This window comes from Leucoraja erinacea, chromosome 37 (assembly GCF_028641065.1).
Source record: "Leucoraja erinacea ecotype New England chromosome 37, Leri_hhj_1, whole genome shotgun sequence".
NCBI lineage: Eukaryota > Metazoa > Chordata > Chondrichthyes > Rajiformes > Rajidae > Leucoraja > Leucoraja erinaceus.
Window position 1 is genome coordinate 4,168,427 of NC_073413.1, and position 18,283 is coordinate 4,186,709.

Genomic DNA, 18,283 nt, shown 5'->3' on the forward strand with positions numbered 1-18,283 from the left:
TACTAGATCTTCATATCTATCACCTTGATCCCAAAACAGTTCAAGTATGCACTTAAGAAATCTGGTAGCAAATTTGGAAAGCTCTGAAAACCAGAACAATGATAAATGTTGTCTATGTAATCTATAAATGCATTCAAAAGGTTAATGCCTCCCTGAAACAAGACGCTGACAGAGCTATCGGGCAGGTTTGATGCAACAAACCGATCAGCTACTGATGGATCTGCACCATACATGTACCCATCTAATGCATTTTTATGACATTTAAGCTGGAGAAGGGCAGCACAATGGTGCTGCAGTAGTTACCTCACAGCACCAGAGACTCTGGTTCTATCTTGACAATGGGTGGTGTCTGTACAGTTTGAACGTTTTCCCTGTGATTGCATAGGTGCTCTCTGGGTGCTCCAGTTCCCCCCCCCCCCCCCCCCCCTGTATTTCAAAGATGTACAGGTTTGTAGATCAATTGGCTTTGGAAAAAATGGTAAATTGTCCTTGGTATGTAGGATAGTACTAGCGTACGGGGTGAGTGCTGGTTCATGTGGACTGGGTGGGTGCTGTAACTCTATAGAGTATGTACTTTTTCTAATAACCTGCTGCCTGTTAGTAATGTTGGGAAGGGGGCTTTGGATTCGGTGTTTCCTGCAATCAACACTGAAGTTGACATCCATACTTTGGAGCTTCATCTCCAGTGTATCAGTCTAGCAATCTGACCTTCAGGCAGAGTGCTGCCTGCATACTGAACTGCATTGAGTGTGGGAAGAAGATGCCACTGTTACTTGAAGTGTCTGCACAATCTCTCGGGCATTGCCTCCCAATGATGAAGGGAGGGGGGTGGGGAGGAAGGATGAAAAAAAAATCACTGCATCAATCAAATCTTTCCATTTCTACCGATTCATAAAACGGTCTTGAACGATACTGAACATAACACAGGTTCACATTTATTTTGCTAGTACAGTTAATCTGGCAAATACTTTAAATATTTAAACAAAACTGGATATCTACAGTAAAAGGTGATTTCAGACTAACTAAAATGCAGGAGACCACGTCAGTCTCTTAGATTGAGTTTCCTGCACAAGTAACCAGCGAAACAGGCTGGTTAGGAGCCAAAGTGAGTTTAAAAACCAGAAAATGTCACTTGTACATTCTAGCAGTTTGTGTCTAACTTTGCATGTCACACAGACAGACAGACGATCGGCAGATGGACAATGTAGATAAAAATACAAGTCCCGGAACTGAACAGCACATTGATGCCACGCCCCCAGTGATGTCTAACCACATGATGACTGGGCTCTCCTGTCGATGGAGCTTGAGCAACAGGGATCAGTATCAACACTGCCAGAGTCCCGAGATATCAGATCAAACGAGGCAAGAGTGTTAAAACATTAACTATGCCGCTATAATGTCACAACAATCCTTCCAAAATGAAAAATACTGACAGAATCATCTAACAATATTGTGGGGCTGAAGCAGAAGCATATTCCTACAATTCCAGTCAGAGGGTATGGATTTAGAGCCAGCTCATTTAGAAAAAGTTGAGCTGTGCCCTGTATTTAGTATTGATTCTTGCACCCCAATTACTATAGAGATAAATATTTATACATTAGATACTCATGAATAAATTAATGCATAAGATACACTACAACTCAATTCTTTGGACATCTAATTACCTTAATGCTTAACAATGAAAGGGGCCTGTTCACCTGTGAGTTTGAGATTTCCACCTCTCAGGAGCAGCTCTCGATCAGAGAGGAGGGAGGGAGGGGGTTGAAATTGCGAGTTAGCCAATATTCACCAGTGAGCCGCTTGACTAAGACGGAGCAAACACAGCTGCGATTGAGTCCAACCGATATCCTTGGGCCTCTGGTGGTTCACACTCGCCCTTTAGAGGAGCATATAGCAGCGCATTTGACCATATCAGCTGCCATTAACAGGCAAAGAATCAAAGGCAAATTAAATTTCCATTCTCAAAAAGGTAACGCATTTGACAAGAGGTGCACAGGTCCCTTTTTACATCTTGTGATGTTTACAAAAATAAAATACCAGGTGCAGTTTCTAAACCAGTAGTCTTAAAGAAAATGTAGAGAACAAATGTTTCAGATTCGGGGTTTATCAATATTCCTATATTGAGAAACTTGAGTATCATGGACCCAGGCAACATCACACAAGGAATAAAACACATTGGGGTGCTGTCCTTGCAGAAGGGAGATCAGAAGCCACTTATTTTCAGATCTTATTGTGCATTTATATAAAATAGTGTCGGAGCAATTGAATTGAATGCTCAACGCTGTGGCCTGTAGTCTAAGCCTAGGTTTTGATTTGCAGGCAGAATTGCAGTAGATATTATGGTTCACTTTCTTCTTGGAAGAAGCAGTCAGAGCTGTGATCAGGTGTTAACTAAGGTGATGTTGGATACAACGGCTGCTTCTGTATCCCAACTCCCCCGAACATTTAAAAAATAAAACTCTTACAAAAAGGAGTTTTATTGTGAAGATTCTACAGGCATTCTACTTGTCAAATGTGGTTATGTCCTCTCATTTCAAACAGTAAAACCCCCTACTCTGCGACACACCTGTGTCTGGTCTCACGCATCTTGCAGTATCATTTGTGCCGTGTGCTCTCCAGACTCAAGAGGAATGACAGCGACCAGATAATGAGTTTTACTGCTTGATATTATAGTATAAAAACAGCACCATGCTTCTAAAGAGAGACGCTGTGGCCCACATGTGAACAGAGTGGAAACCCTAAAGGATGAGAGAGGACTTATAAAAAAAAAGCCATGTGCTACACACGATTTTAGACTCGGGCATGCAGAGGTTTTTTAGTTTGGAATAAGACTACAAACGTTAGTCTTTGCTATGACTCGTGAATCTTCCAAAATTGCACTTTCACCATTTGCCAACAGCTCAGTTCTGCACCGCATCTTTCAATGACTCTGAAAAGCACACATGGACACCTCATGTACAACGGCGCCAATACTCCCAATCTCTGTTTTGATTTTTACTGAACCTTGCACTTGTGCTGCAAACCACAATTTCAGGCACAGATGTGTGTTTAGTTTCAAGAGCATATCTGGTACAGATTAGACACAGAAATAGAGCTCCCAATGAACTGCCCACCAAAATGTTCCCGAGGCAGGGGAAGCATACATTAAAAAAAAACTGTTTCTCTTCTGTGCTGCCCACCAGTTCTGGGAAAGTTTGATAGGACAGAGTAAAACTCCTTTACTGTTCCACCAAACATTGGTAGGATTGAAAGTAAAGCTCCTGTATTTTGCCGAGGCAGTACGAATTAGACATGGGGTAAAATTATTGCTTCAACCCAACCAAATTTTGACCCTACACTCAAGCCACCAGCAAGATAATTTTCTTGTAACATTTGTCTGAATTTGCTAATCAATGCCAAATGAGAGGTGACATCAATATCTTTAACCATGGCATCCTCCAGAGCCTCAGCATTTTTAGAGGAAACATCTTTGAATGGCATGCTCTCATGATTAGAAAATATAGATGAAATGTTGGCTATGAATCTTCCTTCGTAAAGCTGGAAGCCTGATTGATCTTGGGAATGGAAAGTAGGAGGATAGATTATCCAATCTGAATTATTTGTTAAAACAGCTCCAAACTGGTGGTGTGAGCTGCACGCTGTATCACTGAGATGAGTCACGGACTGAAGAACAGGACAATACTGGGGATGACTAAAACAAGGATGCCACCACAGCTGTGTACACTGTAAACATGCTCACAGAAGCATTTGTAAAGAAATGCAGTGTGGGTCGCAGCATTAAGACAAGAATACATCTCCAATAATAAACTTTTAAAAAACAAACTGCAATCTGTCGACTTAAAAGTATTTTGTGCTGTAATTATTGTCCAGTTTTAGTTAGACTGTCCATCCTGCAGCAAGCTTCCTTGATCATGGTGTTGGCAGTCACTGTACATCATCAATACAAAGAACTAGGCTACAGGGCCCAAAACACTGGCCGTTATAGTGTTTAACGCCAAGTACCCACTTGCCCATAGTTCATATCAGAAGGCACCCACCATTCTGTTTGTACAGTTAATATTGCAGATAATTATAGCTTAAAGGGATTAATCCCGTGGAGAGGACATATATAAGGAGCTTCCACCTTGGTCACCTGCCGTAATCTCAATGATTTAGTTTAAAAACAAGTTTGGTAACGCTCCCATAGATTTTAAAAAAGGGTAATATTAATGCAGAACTGTATTAATATTGTAGGTTGTTGCTGTGTGAATGTGCATAGTAACCATTAATACTGAAGTGGGTTACTATAATGCAGTGACTCTTAATACTGTGTCTTAATACAGATTGTTGATTCTGCCGAGCATTACTGTAAATAACTCATTAATACTGTGCTGGGTTACTGTATACTGACAGTAAATAATACTTTGGAAGACATCTTCTGAGGCAGCGGATAGAAATGAAAGCAATTTCTATTTTGTCTATCCCACACTAATGCATCCCACTAATAGAAATGTACTTTTTAACATGACATTATAATTTTCTTACCAAAACGTTTCTTATAGGTGGGTAAAGGTCTGTAAACCTCATCTTGACCAGTAATGGTCAAATAATGGAAGAGTAACGCAGGGTTTAAAAAAAAAATCTCCAGTTGTCGTCTTCTGAATTTGTTTGTAATACATCTAGGGAAAGGTGTCAACTGAGCAGCCGAGGTGGGAGAAAAGGCAATGGAAGGAAGTCCAACATTTCTCACTTACTGAGACTCAAACCAAAGACAAAATGTCAGTAATGTTGTTCGACCTGGACATTTCAGTAAGAAAATTCCCAATTAAACCTATTATGGGGGAGAGCCACTGAATCTGACTGTAGTGTATAAAAGGTTAATTACTTGTTTCAAGAGTTAATCTAGCACCTTGACAAAATTCCTGTACTCCCCCCCTCATGGAGACAAGGGGAGTGGGTTTCACCCATATTACAGTCGGGGACTTTCTCACTGCTAAGTAGTGGAGCGAATGTGTCCCACCCATCACGACCACCGCTCATCTCATCTCTTCTCTTCACCAGTCCCAAGGCTCTACATTTCCAGTGAAGCACCTGTCCGTTACCGACAAGGCCCACCACTGATTTTCCAGCAACTAACTGCTGGTCCGGCACTTTAATCCGGACAGAATTACGAGTGCACACTTGAAATATCTTGTACAGTGCCCACTTAAAGCCCTATGGAAATGTGGCGCCCAGGCCAGGTGAGGCGGCCGATCTCGACCTCACCGAGTCTTCCGCGGCCGATCGGCGGGTCAAATTTGACCCCTGTGGCCGGGGCTCTGGGACTCTGACGCGGACAGAGCCGGCAGATCCGTTCCCCTAGCCAACTTCCGAGGTCGACTTTGTGGGTCGGCATCTCGGCCCCCCGGGCGGCTGGGCGGACCGTTCCGGTACCGTTCGATTCTGCTCGGAGGCTGTGACTTCTGTTGGTCCAACAAAACAGATAATCCAGAAAGGCACTGGAACCAGGGGGGATGGGGCCAAAAAATCGGTGGTGGGCCTGTACTGGAAGGCAGCCAGCCAGAAAGGTGCAGAATTTTAGGGCTGGTTTGGAAGCATGGATCCAGAGTGACCGACCGGTGTTACCTGCAAGTTTCAAACTGGAATATATTCATTACCAATCTATCACCAGACACTATTGCCGTGTCCTATTTACATTCACTGCTGAAAGTGTGTAGGGGACACACACGTACAGTGTGAATGGCGTTATTGACTGCACCCCAGAGGTAGTCAGGCCCCCTAGAGATAGAGCACTTGCCTCACTTGCTGCTAAACACCTCATTATTTGCCACGGCAGTATTACGGTCAGGCCGACTGTCATACCTTGGGCTATTCCCAGATTCGTTCTATGCTTTGTTCTGTGACTCCCTTCAGTTTCAGCTCTGCAATTGCTTCCCCCCCCCCCCCTCCAAGTCAGAGGTCCTGACTGAGAACGGCGGCTTCTTTTTGTCTTTGATATAACGGGTCGCTCCGGCAGGCGAGGCCGAGAGACGCTGAGGCCGGAGAGCCGAGGAACCATGGTGATGTCCCATCACTCCGCACTGCCGTCCCCGGAACCCAGCCACCACCGCACACGCATCAGTAAACATACGACTGCAGCAAAATGTAAACATCTTTTGTAAAAGGATAAGTTTAAACAAAGAAGGGATCCCGATGGGAAGCATTGGGTAGACACGCTGACTGGGTAAGTACCACAGTACTGGCAAATAAAACGAGCTGCAGGGCCGGGCATCCTGCAGCAAAGTGACACCTTGCAAGAAGCTGACGGACAGAGGGGACTTCTGATCACCACAAACCAGCTTGCCCACAGCACTCCACGTAAAGGTCTGGACTGTGGATGCACCGGCCCACACTGGTATTACACTGACAGCACCAGTGGCCGAGTGCCCAGACGGCTGGCTGTGGGAGTAAACCAAGCCCCCTTCCCTCGCTCTTTAAACTGACGAGAGTGCCGATTCAATCCAGTGGCTGCGTGCAGCAGAGAGGTCCGTGGAGATTGTACGCAGCAAATGCTGAAGGGCTTGGGGATGGATCTCGGGAGACAGGCTGTGGGTAAGAGAGTTGGGGCTACACGGACGGGCTTCCTCGACGGTGCTTGCCACCATTTTAACGTTGCTGGATTCTCCTGCCATCATAAGGGTACATTCACCAGGCACGCAATCTTTTACTTCCCTCAACTCTTGTGGTAAGTTGGCCTCTTGGTGACAGCCTCGTCTACACTCCATCCCCCCCCTCCCCCACCCCCACGTAACCTCTTCCCAGTGACAAAGAATGCAGGGTAATTGAGTAGAACCATGTTAGGGTCCTTAACCCAGAGCGCCCACAAAGTAGGTCTCCGTTTGAACTCAAGGTTTAGCTTCTTCAGGCTCCTGTACAGACAGACTGATAATACTTCTGGTACTGCCAAACCAGGCATGTTGTTCTCAATTCAGGGTGCACAAGGGTTATTTATCACAAGGACAATCCTGGGAATTTTCCTTGCGTCTTAGTGTCGCTTTCACATTCATCCATAAGGAAGGACGTTGTATATTTTGCTCTCCAGTTGCACGGGGGGAAGGAATAACCAGTCATAAAAAGATTTACTTAAATATCAGCTGAGATGGGAGCCCCCCGAACCGCCATCATAAGAGGAATGGGTTGGTGGAGCTGGGAGCAGGGCCCGGGGCGGGAGGGGTTGGCATGGCGACGTAGGTCGGGCCCATCATCCCTTGAACGCTGGCACCTTGAGGCATGCCCATCGCGGGCATGGTCACCATGGGAGGCACCCCGACGCCGGGCATGGAGGAGAAGGGGCCGCCGCCGCTCACGTTGACGGGTCCGAACGGCGTCTGGGTCACGGCCATCATGGAGCTGGATACCGGCGCGGGCGCGCTGTGGAACGGGTTGGCAGTCGCCACTGCAGGAACACCTGTGGGGATGGGGAGAGAGAAAGCGGGAGAGAGAAAGAAGGAGAGAGAAAGAAGGAGGAGAGGGGAGAAGGGAGAGAGAGAGGGGGGAGAGAGGGAGAGAGAGAGAGAGAGGGGGAGAGGGAGAGAGAAAGAGGGAGAGAGGGAGAGGGAGAGAGAGAAAGAGAGGGAGAGAGAGAGGGGAGAGAGAGAGGGAGGGGGAGAGAGAAAGAGAGAGAGAGAGAGAGAGAGAGAGAGAGAGGGGGGGAGAGAGAGAGAAGAGGGAGAGTGGGAGAGAAAGAGGAGGGGAGAGAGAGAGAGAGAGAGAGAGAGAGGAGGGGAGAGACAGTGGGAGAGAGAGAGAGAGAGAGGAGAGAGAGAGGAGGGAGAAGAGGCAGGGAGAAAGGGGGGAGAGAAAGGGAGAGAAGAGAGGGGGAAAGAGAGTGAGAGATAGAGAAAAATAAAGAGATAAAGAGTGAGATAGAGAGAGGGGAGGAAAGAGAAAGTGAGTGAGTGAGAGAGAGAGTGAGTAAGAGAGAAAAAGTGAGATTAAAGACTGTGGGGAGTTTAATTCTTCCCAATTTGTCCCATCTTCCCACAACCGCTGCTTTACAGGAGGTGCCAGCGCAGCGACATCCACATGGCTCATAAGTTATGGGAGCAGAATTAGGCCATTCGGCCCTTCAAGAGTACTATACCATTCAATCATGGCTGATCTATCTTTCATCCTCAAACCCAATTTTTCTGCCTTCTCCCCATGACCCCTGACCCGCACTAATCAAGGATCTGTCAATCTCCACCATACAAATATCCAGTGATGGCCTCCACAGCCTCTGTGGTAATGAACTCCACCCACTAAAGCAATTGCTTCTCATCTCATTCTAAAGGTACGTCCTTTTATGTGATCTTTGGTCCTAGACTCTCCCACTAGCGGAAACAGATGGATATTTTTAAGGCAGAGATGCAGAGATTCTTGATTTGTACGGGTGTCAGGGGTGAAAGGGAGAAGGCAGGAGAATGGGGTTAAGAGGGAAAGATAGATCAGTCATGGGTTGACTTGTTGGGGCGAAGGGCCTGATTCGGGTTAGTTATGAAGTTATGAAACATCCTCTCCACGTCCATTCTTTCCACATGGTAACCGAGCGGTCAGAGAGTCTTCATTATGGGAAGCAGAGTCTCTACTCACCCTGCATCAGGAAAGGGTTTGTGCTCATGTTTGGGTGCGTTGTGCGGGTCACCAGAGTGTCCAGGTTGACAAGCGAGGCATTAGGTCCCAGGAAGGATTCGGGATTCTTCTGCTGGTGCTTGGGGGTGGGCAGCCTGGAGCCCATGGTGCCGGGCATGCGGGACATGTCGAAGGAGTCGGGGCAGCCCGCGTCACCGGACGTGGGCACCGAGATCATGGCATCGCCTGGCGCATCGTATCTGCCACCTGCAGAGGTCAGAGCCAGTTTACACAGGGCCCACATTCTAATGTGTACACAAAGTGGTTCAAAGGAGCTTTGCTGTCACGGGTGCACTGAACAGGGGCATTCTTGTTTGTCATTTGATGTCATTTACAAACAGTCCAAAGTCCAGGTGCTGGATGTACTGGATCCAGGCGAGCCCCAGGCTGCTGCAGGCCCTCCTCCGTCACCCTCCACCGGCTCTGCCCGCCAACCGTCGTCCCTCTTCTCGCCCGCCCGACTGCCTCTTTGACCCGGGGGAGGGTGGGGGGGGGGTGGGGGTCTCCTGCAGAGGATCTTGAAGGCACTGGAGGCAATTCCCCGGCCCCTCTCTGCAATGTCTTGCGTTCTTGGATGGGGCTGTTCCCAAACCAAGCTGTGAAGCATCCTGATTACAAGCTTCCTTCAGCGCACCTGGAGAAGTTGGTGAGGGATGTTGGGGACGTGCCGAACCTCCTCGGCCTTCCAAGGAAGTAGAGGCGTTGGTGTGTTTTCTAAGAACACTATTGCCGTGACTCTTTCAAATGCAGAAACCTTTCCCCCCCCACCCCCCCAACACCAAATGACCAGCTCTGAGGATCAGGATTTCAAACTTCATGCACAGACACCCCCAAGATGCAGTGGAAGACACTGTAAGGAATGGATCATTTAACATAGAAAATAGGTGTAGGAGGAGGCCATGCGGCCCTTCGAGCCAGCACCGCCATTCATTGTGATCATGGCTGATCGTCCCCAATCAATAACCCGTGCCTGCCTTCTCCCCATATCCCTTGATTCCACTAGCCCCTAGAGCTCTATCTAACTCCCACTTAAATCCATCCAGTGATTTCGCCTCCACTGCCCTCTGTGGCAGGGAATTCCACAAATTCACAACACTGGGTGAAAAAGTTTTTTCTCACCTCAGTCTTAAATGGCCCCTTTATTCTAAGACTGTGGCCCCTGGTTCTGGACTCGCCCAACATTGGAAACATTTTTCCTGCATCTAGCTTGTCCAGTCCTTTTATAATTTTATATGTTTCTATAAGATCCCCCTCATCCTTCTAAACTCCAGTGAATACAAGCCTAGTCTTTTCAATCTTTCCTCATGTGCCATCCCAGGGATCAATCTTGTGAACCTACGCTGCACTGCCTCAATCACAAGGATGTCCTTCCTCAAATTAGGAGACCAAAACTCTACATAATACTCCACAACTCACAATACCAGAGCCCTATACAACTGCAGAACAACCTCTTTACTCCTATACTGAAATCCTCTTGTTATGAAGGCCAACATTCCATTAGCTTTCTTCACTGCCTGCTGTACCTGCACACCCCAACTTTCAGTGACTGGTGTACAAGGACACCCAGGTCTCTCTGTACCTCCCCCTTACCTAACCTAACCCCATTGAGATAATAATCTGCCCCCTTGTTTTTGCCGCCAAAGTTGATAACCTCACACTTATCTATATTATACTGCATCTGCCACGCATCTGCCCACTCACTCAACCTGTCCAGGTCACCCTGCAATCTCCTAACATCCTCTTCACAGTTCACACTGCCACCCAGCTTTGTGTCATCCGCAAACTTTGCAGTGTTGCTCCTAATTCCCTCTTCCAAATCATTAATATATATGATAAACAGTTGCAACAGTGGAGCCTTCTTGCAAAATGAATCTATCGTCTCAACCAAGATACTTTCACTTGCTAAATGACTATCCAGTTTTGTGTGTGGGCAGGATAAACTTAAGTGCAAAAAAATTATGAGCAGCACTGATAGTGTAGGTTGCAAGAACGTTTTTCCCATAACAAACATATTTAAAACTGGAAGGCATGGGTTTGCTTTCAAGAGAGAGTTAGATACGGCTCTTAAAAATAGCGGAGTCAGGGGAGAAGGCACGAACGGGGTACTGATTGGGGATGATCAGCCATGATCACATTAAATGGCGGTGCTGGCTCGAAAGGCCAAATGGCCTACACCTGCACCTATTGTCTATTGTTTAAGGTGAAGGGGTGAGGGATTTAGAGGGGATGAAAGGAACAACATTGTCACCCAGAGGGCGGTGGGAATCTGGGACGCGTTGGTCGTGGAGGCAATCTTTCACAGCATTTTAATAGTATCTAGGGGACAATTGCCAAGAATTGCCTTAAGCAGCTTTGCACTAAGGACTGGAAAGTGGGGATTGGTGTAGATGGAGAATTGGTGGTCTGTAGAAGTTGGTGAGGGACATGCCGAACCTCCTAAAACCTCTAAGGAAGCAGTGGCGTTGATGTGCTTTCTGAGACCACTACTGTGGGCCGAAGCGCCCGCTTCTGTGCCGTATGACTCTGAGTGGAGGGAAGGTCCCTCTCGTTCTTGGTCTCGTTTCCAACTCGTGGGACATTTCTGCTGTCCACACCATAGTCACACAGCGTGGAAACAGGCCCATCGGCCCAACATGTCCAGCCTATACTGGTCCCACCTGCCTGCTTTTGGCACACATCCACATCTAAACCTATGTGCCTGTCTAAATGTTTCTTGGAGGTATCGACAGTACCACTTCAGAGTTGCTGAGATCCAAGGTCACCTTCCCCTTGTTCTCCAGGCAGTGTAGCCTGGGGCTCGCTCAGCATCACAACCTGCTGCTCATTATACTGTGGAGCAGGGAGTTGCCAACACCATCTCAGCCAATATACAGGACTGTGGGGCAGGAGAGGATGAGACACACTAGACACCATGATGGGCCAAAATGCCTCTTGAATATTTCCTTGAATTTAAAATATGTCACATTGAAAGGAGAAACTCCAACCTCAGCTATTTTAGTTAGATAACACAATAGGCTATTATTGTATTGCAATAACACAATAGACATGAACCAAAGCTCAGCTGCGGCTGCCACCAACACACACCAGGCTCACCTGCTGCCTGTCCTTCTGCTTTCTTGGGTGACCCTCGGAGATGGCTGAACGCGGAGAAATCATCCATGACAGTTGCTTCTGCCGCGTTGAGGGAGTGGAAGGGGGAAGGCCCTGCGAGAGGGAACAATCTGATCAACACGCTGTTCCTGCACCAGTCTGCTCCCCCCTTTGTTGAAAAAACTCTTTAAACAGTAAGCCCGTGTTTTAACAGTCTCCTTTCTAACGGGTTTCGGTGATAGCAGACGAACCTCGGCTCGCATCGACTCCCCAGCTGTTTAGAGCCCTGGCTGCCGACACCATCCCCGACTCGCAAAGGTGCACAATTGAGCCCTTCTTCACTCACTGCACGGACCGTTATTAAAGCGTCTGTTGTTGCGGCTCACATTGTAGCCCCTGGGGACGGCGCCTTCTTCGGGATGCCGCCACTGACAGCACGCGCTCAGTCACGGTGGGACTCCCTCCCTACTGTAACCTCCTCCTTCCCCAGAGTTGCCAACACACTCCATCTTGGAATCGACAACGGATGGTGACCCAGCGCGTCATGTCGTTGTCAGCGGCCAGAGGAAAACGCTGCCGGCCAGGGGCTACAAGTTCAGTTGCAACAACAGCCACGGCGACTGGATCGTGCAGCAGTTGGTGAAGAAGAGACCACTGGCATTGGCGCCTAGTTTCACGGTGAAAGTGTTGGAGTAACTCAGCAGACTGAATCAGTCTGAAGAAGGGTCCGATTACTTATCCACGTTCTGACACTGCCTGACCCGTTGAGTTACTCCAGCACTTATGTTTTATGTTTCAACCATCATCCACAGTTCTTAGTTTCAACTACACACGATGATTATCCCTTACTCAGTTATAGCGGACAATCTGCAATAACGGACCTCATTATCCCACCGTCTGGTCCGTTATATGGAGGGTTTACTCTATATCCACAGTGCTAATGTGTAGCTGCTGGTGTGAGACTGGGACCACACACACAAACCCAGACTTGAAAGTGTCCTTTCCTTCAGAACCATTTCCCAACAAACTGACACTTTTACTCAACTCATTTAAAAGAGATTTCTAGAGTTATTTTAAAATTTCACAAAAATGCCACAAACCCACACTCCCAACCGTTACACCAATCCATTTCCATGAATGGACTCAAAGTGCTGGAGTAACTCAGTAAGGGTCAGGCAGCATCTCTGGAGAGAAAGGATGGGTGACGTTTTGGGTTGGGACCGTTCAGACTAAAGAGTGAAGAAACGTCACACATCCATTTATTCATGATGCCTGACCCCGCTGAGTTACTCCAGCACTTTGTGTCTATCTTTGGTATAAACCAGCATCTGCAGTTCTTTGTTTCTACATTTCCATGAATTTGGGGTTTTGGAAGTCAGAAGCCCCTGCTACATGTTTTGTACCTCATATATTCCTGTACATACTGAGGGTGAAATACTAGGTTCAGGTATATTATTGTCACGTGTACCGAGGTACGGTGAAAACCGTTGTTGATGTGGCTGATCCAATGAGTAGCCCTGTGTAGTTTTGGGTCAAGACCCTTCTTCACACTGAGAGGGGTCTGAAGAAGGGGGCTCCTCTCAGTCTGGTGAAAGGGTCTCGAATCAAACTCCTTTTCCCCAGAGACGCTGAGTTACTCTAGCATTTTGGTGTAAGCCAGCATCTGCAGTTTTCTTCCTACACAGCTCTGTGTAGTGTTTGCATTGGCTCCGTGCTTCTATCGAACGTCACCTGGGGGAGAGGTTGGAGCCCAGGGGTCTCGGTCAGAGGCTGGTGCGACTGAGGCCCAGGGATCTGTGCTTCTCGTCTGCTGGTCTCCTGAAGGGGGGTGACTGGAAGCTCCCCACGGATCGGTGGTAGTGACAGCCAGTCTGGAACCTGCTGTGAGAGAAGGATTGAGAATTTAAGTTCATAAGTTATAGGAGCAAAATTAGGCCATTCGGCCCATCAACTCTACTCCGCCTTTCAATTCAGATTCAGATTCAGATTCAATTTTAATTGTCATTGTCAGTGTACAGTACAGAGACAACGAAATGCAATCGTGGCTGATCTATCTTTCCCTCTCAACCCCATTCTCCTGCCTTCTCCCCATAACCCCCGACACCCGTACTAATCATGAATATCAATCTCCGTCTTAAAAATATCCATTGACGGACCCCACAGCCGCCCGTGGCAATGAATTCCACAGATTCACCACTCTCTGACCAAAGAAATTCCTCCTCGTCTCCTTTCAAAAGGTACATCCTTTTATTCCAAGGCTCTGGCCTTTGGTCCTAGACTCTCCCACTATTGGAAACATCCTCTCCACTCTTTCCAAGCCTTTCACTATTTGCTAAGTTTCAATGAGGTCTCCCCTCATCCTTCTAAACTCCAGCGAGTACCGGCCTAGTGCCGTCAAACGCTCACATGTGTTGACTCAATCATTCCTGGGATAAAGTTCTCGTAAGTTTAACGGGCTTCCCAAAAATAATGGGATTTCTGCTCCACTAAAGCGACAAGCGCTAATGGACATTCCTGAATACACCAAAACGTTCAGTAATTCCTTTTCAATCAGTAGATGCCATTCCCAGAAAGCACTCCATTTCTGCAAATCAACCTGTTGGCAAACTCAGTGACAAACTCAGTGTGAAATAGTCCCTCTGGGGACTTTTATTTAGGACTTTAATAGTCCCTCTGGGGACTATTTCACAAGCACTGCGGGTTTAATGGATCACCTTGCTATTTACATACAGAGATATGCAATGCTGAGACTGCTGCACGATGCAAAGCATTGAACACTATTATGAACAAAGAACATGAAAACGGAAAACCAGACAATCTCTTCAATCAGAGGAAGTCTCGGCTATTAAAACCACTGTCTGACTTCCATCCACCCTCCACCTGCAGAATAGGCACAGATATGGACATCTCGAAACGAATATGAGACACACCACTTCATGTAATAAGGTCACCAGAGCAGGTGATCTAGGAAGATAGACACAAAAAGCTGGAGTAACTCAGCGGGACAGACAGCATCTCTAGAGGAACGTCCACTACCGTACCAAAGGAAGCTCACCGTGGTGGATGACACATTAAACAGAGCCACAGTGGCCTACGATGGAGCTACAAGTCCTGCGTAACGACTCTCAGCCGTTTGTGGAGAATTTTACCAAATTATGGATTCTGAGGGAGTGCCAGCTTAATGATCAGACAAATACAACACGTACAAGATTGTACACTGATCACAACACAGTATGAGCGAGAGAGGCCAAGGAGCAACACCAAAGGCATCACTGTGCAGCTGAAAGTCTCGAGTACTCACGTAAAAGGCCATTTGAACCTCCATCAAGCACATCTCCAGTAAATCTTACCCATTTGCTTCCAGGGATCGGCCGACACTGGTCGAGACACGGCAGCCCACGGGTTCGGTTTGGCAGTGGATGCTGATGGGAAGGGAGTCCCCCAGGGATCCGGTTTCTGTGTCAGGGGAGAGGGAGTGGAGTCTGTCAGATCCAGCAAAGCTGTCTGCAAGAATAATTATGTGAAAGTAAATGAACATTTCGCGTTTCTGATGTTTTTAAGTAAGCTTTTCTCCTTGGCTTTCCTTGTCTGGATGGGAGGAGACAACTCATGTTCTACCGTCTAACAAAACACTGAACAAATGCACTCTGAACGTTTTGAATTGGAAATATCTTATGAGAGGGACAGACACTGACACTTCTACTATCTAAAGGGCCTGTCCCACTTGGCCGTCATTTGTACGTCATGCAGATGGCGCGCAAAGATTTCGTACATCACAAAATCCTGCGACGCCGCTCACAGGCGCGCATCACTGCCTATGTCATCACGCACCATGCGGGCAGCACGTGCGTGTCACCACGCGAGCATCACGTGCTGCGTGACGCATAAATGATGTCGCGTAAATGACAGCCGAGTGGGACAGGCCCTTAACTCACTGGTAACCCTCAAGGTAACCTTGTACTAAACGTTATCCCCTTATCATGTATCTATACACTGCAAATAGCTTGATTGTAAACATGTATTGTCTTTCCACTGACTGGATAGCACGCAACAAAAGCTTTTCACTGTGACAATAAACGAAACTGTAAACTGTTGGGGAAATGCAGGGTGGTCAGGGTTGAGGGTCTGGGTTGAGGGTGGTCACGGTTGAGGGTGGTCTGGGTTGAGGGTCAGGGTTGAGGGTGGTCAGAGGGCACACCTCGTTTCTGTGCGGGACCCCGCCGGGCATCTGCAGCTTCTGCCGGCTCTCTTCCAACGCCAGCTGTAGACGGAGGTCACCTCCACGACGGCGGCGCTCCTCCTGTGCAACACAGCCACAAAGTAGGAATGGAGTTAATCAATCGGAACCACCAACTCACAGCCAGCAATGAAGCCAGGTCTCTTCCCCTCTGCGCTACAGACTTGGTCTCACTCAAGGCCGCTCCGGAGTGCCGAAGGATCCACGAAACAACCAGGGTAACGTTAGCTAACGTGAGCAATGACAAGGGACAGAATCAGGACGCGGTGTGATGCCTGACCGTGACTGACTAGCTGCGAACGTGAAGCAAGGCCAAACTGCCATGGCCCACATCTGCCCAGAATGTCCTTCAGTCTGCTGACACAATGAATGTTAAAAGGAGAACACTTCCAGAGATGTACAAGATCGAGTTTGAAAAATACAGTGCAGTCTTTGCGCACACAACTCATCAGTCAAATATAACTGAAGTTACAAGGAACTGCAGATGCTGGTTTACATAGAAAAACGGAGCCCAAGTCCTTGGGTATTTTTAAAGCAGAGATTGACAGATTATTGATTGGTAAGGGTGTCAAAGGTTATTGGGAGAAGGCAGGAGAATGGAATTGAGAGGGAAAGATTGACCAGCAATGACGGAGTAGACTCGATGGGCCGGATGGGCATGAACAAATGACCCATTGAACTCAGGTTGGGTGACGCCTAACAGTGGAGAAATGACTGCAGTGATAAAATGGTTAAATTACAGAAGAAATAACAAGTTGTATGTGCTAAACCTGTCTGAAGAAGGGTTTCGGCCCGAAACGTTGCCTATTTCCTTTCGCTCCATAGATGCTGCCGCACCCGCTGAGTTTCTCCAGCACTTTTGTCTACTTTCGATATTCCAGCATCTGCAGTTCCTTCTTGAACGTATGTGCTAATCCAATGATCACACATTTTAAAATACATTTCGCTGGCAATGCACACCAAATCAGTTAGTGGGGGGAGGGGTGGTGAGGAAAGAGGGTGGAGACGAAAAAAATCACTTCATTTTGCAACCATTTCATTTGATCAAGTAGATTCAATCAGCATGTGATCAGTATAGACTGAAATGTAATGTTCCTCCCTGGTTGTTGACCTTGCAAAACAGCTGCACGACAGAACTCAAAAAGAGTACCAGATTCTAGTATGGTTCCACTGATTGTAAAGTCGCAGTTAGCTGCTAAAAATGTGAACCCTTCACTAAAAACACATGTCAATCCACTGCATGCAAATTGTCAGTGAGTAACTGAGACTGCCACAGCTAACCGCTGTAGAAACAAATAACTGAATTGAATTGAATACTTTATTGTCACATGTGACAATCTTTGCTTGCACACCCAAGGTATGCAAATAGCCGCCACATAAAGGACGCTGACAAAGGTACAAAGTATCCCGCACCAGGTTATTCTTCCCCCGCACCAGGTTATTCTTCCCCCGCCCCTTCCCTCCCTTCACGGCATTCCCCCCCAACGCCGGCTCCTCCATCGTTCTCCCCCACCCCTCTTGCCCCCGCCCTCATGGCATTCCCAATGCCGGCTCCTCCATCATTCTGCCCCACCCCTCACGTCATTCCCCCCACGCCGGCTCCTCCATTGTTCCGGTCAGCGCTTCCTCCGACTCCAGCTGACCCGTCTTCGACCTCGACTGCAGATGCCGGCTTATACCGAAGATAGACACAAAGTGCTGGTAACTTAGCAGGTCAGGCAGCATCTCTGGAGACTATGGATAGGTGTCGTTTCAGGTCGGGACCCTTCTTCAGACTCCCCACTTTCAGTGTGAAAGAAGGGTCCTGACCCGGAACGTCACCGATCAATGACAGACTTTCTTCTCTGAAGGCCTGGAGAGTGAACCAGATGAGTTTTAATGCCAATCCGGTAACTTATTTGCTCTCCATTATTCACATTACCCTTTTCATTTAGTTGTGAGTTTAGCATTTAAATTCTTCAACTGTGAGGTGGAATACAAATTCATGCAGCTACAGATCAGTAGTTCCAAGGTTGCTTACTGGTTCACTGTGCCCCATACCCCACAATGTTTAGTTTAGTAGTTTCTGCAAACAGAATGCAAGAAATAGACACAGGAGTAGGTCATATGTCTTGTGAGACTGCATCACCATCAATCAACACCATTTTACTCTGCTACTCCAAATATCCATTGATTCATTTAATATTCAGAAAACTATCAAACTGGATTAGTAAGGGTGTCAGGGGTTCTGGGGAGAAGGCAGGAGAATGGAATTGAAAGGGAAATATAGATCAGCCATAATTGAATGGTGGAGTAAACTTGATGACTAGCCTAATTCTGCTCCTATAA

General features: G+C 47.3%; 1 protein-coding gene across 3 annotated transcripts in view; it reads right to left on the bottom strand.

Annotated features, from left to right (window-relative positions):
* Positions 1-913: 913 nt before the first annotated feature.
* LOC129713795 (epsin-2-like) overlaps positions 914-18,283 on the bottom strand; it is a 40,628-nt gene continuing 23,258 nt past the window's right edge. For 2 of the 3 annotated variants that reach the window (XM_055663100.1, XM_055663099.1), the window contains exons 6-11: positions 15,917-16,018; positions 15,069-15,222; positions 13,450-13,599; positions 11,722-11,832; positions 8,590-8,835; positions 914-7,426 (exon numbers count right to left, since the gene is read on the bottom strand). In XM_055663100.1, the coding sequence (XP_055519075.1) occupies positions 7,140-7,426; positions 8,590-8,835; positions 11,722-11,832; positions 13,450-13,599; positions 15,069-15,222; positions 15,917-16,018 (1,050 nt within the window). In that variant the 3' untranslated portion in view covers positions 914-7,139. The remainder of the gene's footprint in view (positions 7,427-8,589; positions 8,836-11,721; positions 11,833-13,449; positions 13,600-15,068; positions 15,223-15,916; positions 16,019-18,283) is intronic. The other variant, XM_055663101.1, reaches the window with a different exon arrangement.